The sequence below is a fragment of the Trachymyrmex cornetzi genome, unplaced genomic scaffold (genome assembly GCF_001594075.2).
Source record: "Trachymyrmex cornetzi isolate Tcor2-1 unplaced genomic scaffold, Tcor1.1 scaffold255, whole genome shotgun sequence".
Classification (NCBI taxonomy): Eukaryota; Metazoa; Arthropoda; class Insecta; order Hymenoptera; family Formicidae; genus Trachymyrmex; species Trachymyrmex cornetzi.
The window spans coordinates 111,646-114,103 of NW_017297220.1; the positions used below are offsets into that span (position 1 = coordinate 111,646).

General features: G+C 33.2%; 1 protein-coding gene across 1 annotated transcript; it reads right to left on the minus strand.

Moving 5' to 3' along the window:
• Positions 1 to 1,689: 1,689 nt before the first annotated feature.
• LOC108761582 (putative uncharacterized protein FLJ37770) lies at positions 1,690 to 2,167 on the minus strand. The gene has a single exon (XM_018508191.1). The coding sequence runs from the start codon at positions 2,143 to 2,145 to the stop codon at positions 1,690 to 1,692; it is 456 nt and encodes a 151-aa protein (XP_018363693.1). The 5' UTR covers positions 2,146 to 2,167.
• Between the last annotated feature and the right edge of the window lie 291 nt (positions 2,168 to 2,458).

Here is a 2,458-nt window from a genome sequence, read left to right on the forward strand (position 1 = left end):
GAATCTTTTAAACCCTATTCGCACGACGTAACCTGTAATTAACTGTATTTTCGGCAAATTAGGATAACTTAAAATAATTTGGAGGCATTTCCGATTTATTTTTATAGTTCAGTGCATAGTATATGTTCGCCTGACCTGCGTTGACTGGTACAATATTCGAACTGCTAGAATGCGCTGAAGTTGTAATTAATTAGAATTTTGGAAAAGGTGATGCTTAATTTTCCACTGAACAAGATCATATACCGAATAAATCACTCATACTATGCCACTGAAAAAGATTTAAAGAAAGCTTTATAATATGATGTAATATAAAATATAATAGAACATAACCTTTATACTATATAGTAGATTACCAACATTCTATTTGTGAAATCTCAAAATTGTGACAACTTGAAATTCTGTTTGGTTTAATCAAAATGCATTTAACTATGTATAGGTTGATATCAAAACATAATCAAACGCAGGGAATAGAAAGTTACTTTTTAAAAGTAACAAGTTACAGTTACTCGTTACCGAGTACTTAAGAAAGTAACAGTAAAAAAAACTTTTCGTTACTTTTCCGTTGCTTTTTTAAAATCGACGACCGCCAATCACAGCGGATGGATCTAGACTTTTTAGTTTCAAGCGTCATGCACAGTAAAAAATTTTTGTGTAAAATTACAACTATTAGAGTAAAAAATTTTTGTGTACAATTACAACTATTATAGTGGTATTATACTATATAAGTAGTATAGTTTTGAGACCCACAATAATGGTTATAAACGGTCACGCGTTTGTAAATTCTCAATATGCAAATAAAAATAATTTCTTGGTTTACACCTAAGCAGATTGTGAAAGTATAATTACAATGTGTATGTGTAGTTATAGGAACAATAATATGAGACAATACATTTTGCATTATATATTATTATACATTTGATAATACAAAAAATTACAGTTATATTACGTAATATTATGAAAATTTGGATAATTACAGAAAATATTCAAAATATCTTGCTATTTACGTAATTTTCCATAATATAAGATACTCGTATATTTACACAATAAATGCTAATTAACATAATATTTGTGGAATTACATAACTTCTGTGAAATTGCCTGATTTTTTATATTTACTGGAATAATCATGTAATATTTACATTTAATATATGTGTAAATTTACAAAATTTGTTTATAGTGTGAGTGGCTTGTGTCGTATAATGTCCAAATATGAGCATAAAAACAATAAAAGTAACTGTAAAATTCGTTACCGTTACAGTTACCAAAGAAAAAAAATACGCGGTTACCAGTAAAGTTACCAAAAAAGTAACTTGTAACTGTAACTTTGTTACAGTTAACGAGTTACTTCCATTCCTTGACCAAACCATTTTCTTGTGCATTAAAAAGAGTAAAAGATGTATTATATCCCTTCTAGTGATTCATAAATGAGGTCTGTTCAAAAAGTATCGCGAATTTTGTGTTTTTTCAAAAATTATTTATTTATTCATGAATATCTATTTTGTCCCCTTCAAAGTAATCCCCATCAGATATTATACACTTGTGCCAATGTTTTTTCCAATCCTCGAAGCACTTCAAAAAATCATTTTTTGTGATCATGTTCAGCTCCTCCTTCGATGTCGTCTTTATCTCCTCAATCGTAGCGTAGCGTTGTCCTTTCATGGGCCTCTTCAGTTTCGGGAACAAGAAAAAGTCACAGGGGGCCAGATCTGGGGAATACGGTGGCTGCGGCAGAGTCCAACAGCTCCTTAGCAATTTTAATGCGATGCTGTTTTTGGTCGCAATTGAGCAATTTTGGCACGAATTTCGCGGCGACCCGTCTCATGCCCAAATCATTGGTAAAAATCGAATGGCACGAGCCAATCGATATGTTTAGGTCCTCAGCAACTTCTCTGACGGTGATTCGACGATTGGCCAATACTATTTTCTTCACTTCATCAATGTTTTCGTCTGTTGTTGACGTGCTCGGGCGTCCGGCACGCTCTTCGTCGTTCACATCTTCTCGGCCCTCTGAGAACATTTTGTACCACCGATAAACGTTGCTTCGGTCCAAGGTAGCTTCACCATATGCCACAGTCAACATTCGGAATGCGTCCGCGCACTTAATTTTGTTTTTCACACAAAATTTGATACAAATTCTTTGATCCATTTTTTGGAATAGGCAAAAATCGAAGACAAACCAAAACACTTGCAAGCAAAGCAGCTGTCAAAAATTAACTGAACATTTAAAATGGCCGAACTTGTCGGCATAAGTGAGAGACATGAGTACCAACATAACGCCATAAAAAAATCGAAAATCGAATATACGTAACCCGCGGAAATTCAAAATTCGCGATACTTTTTGAACAGACCTCGTACGTTTTATATACGTTTTCTATACGTATCTAATGTTCAACAAACATTTAAAGAAGCTTCTATCAACATGTGATCCTGAGGACAGTGCGACAAAAAATCACTTTTTT

What these genes read in the sequence shown, in the direction of transcription:
- LOC108761582 (XM_018508191.1), bottom strand. Translation starts at nt 2,145, where the DNA reads ATGGATCAAAGAATTTGTATCAAATTTTGTGTGAAAAACAAAATTAAG.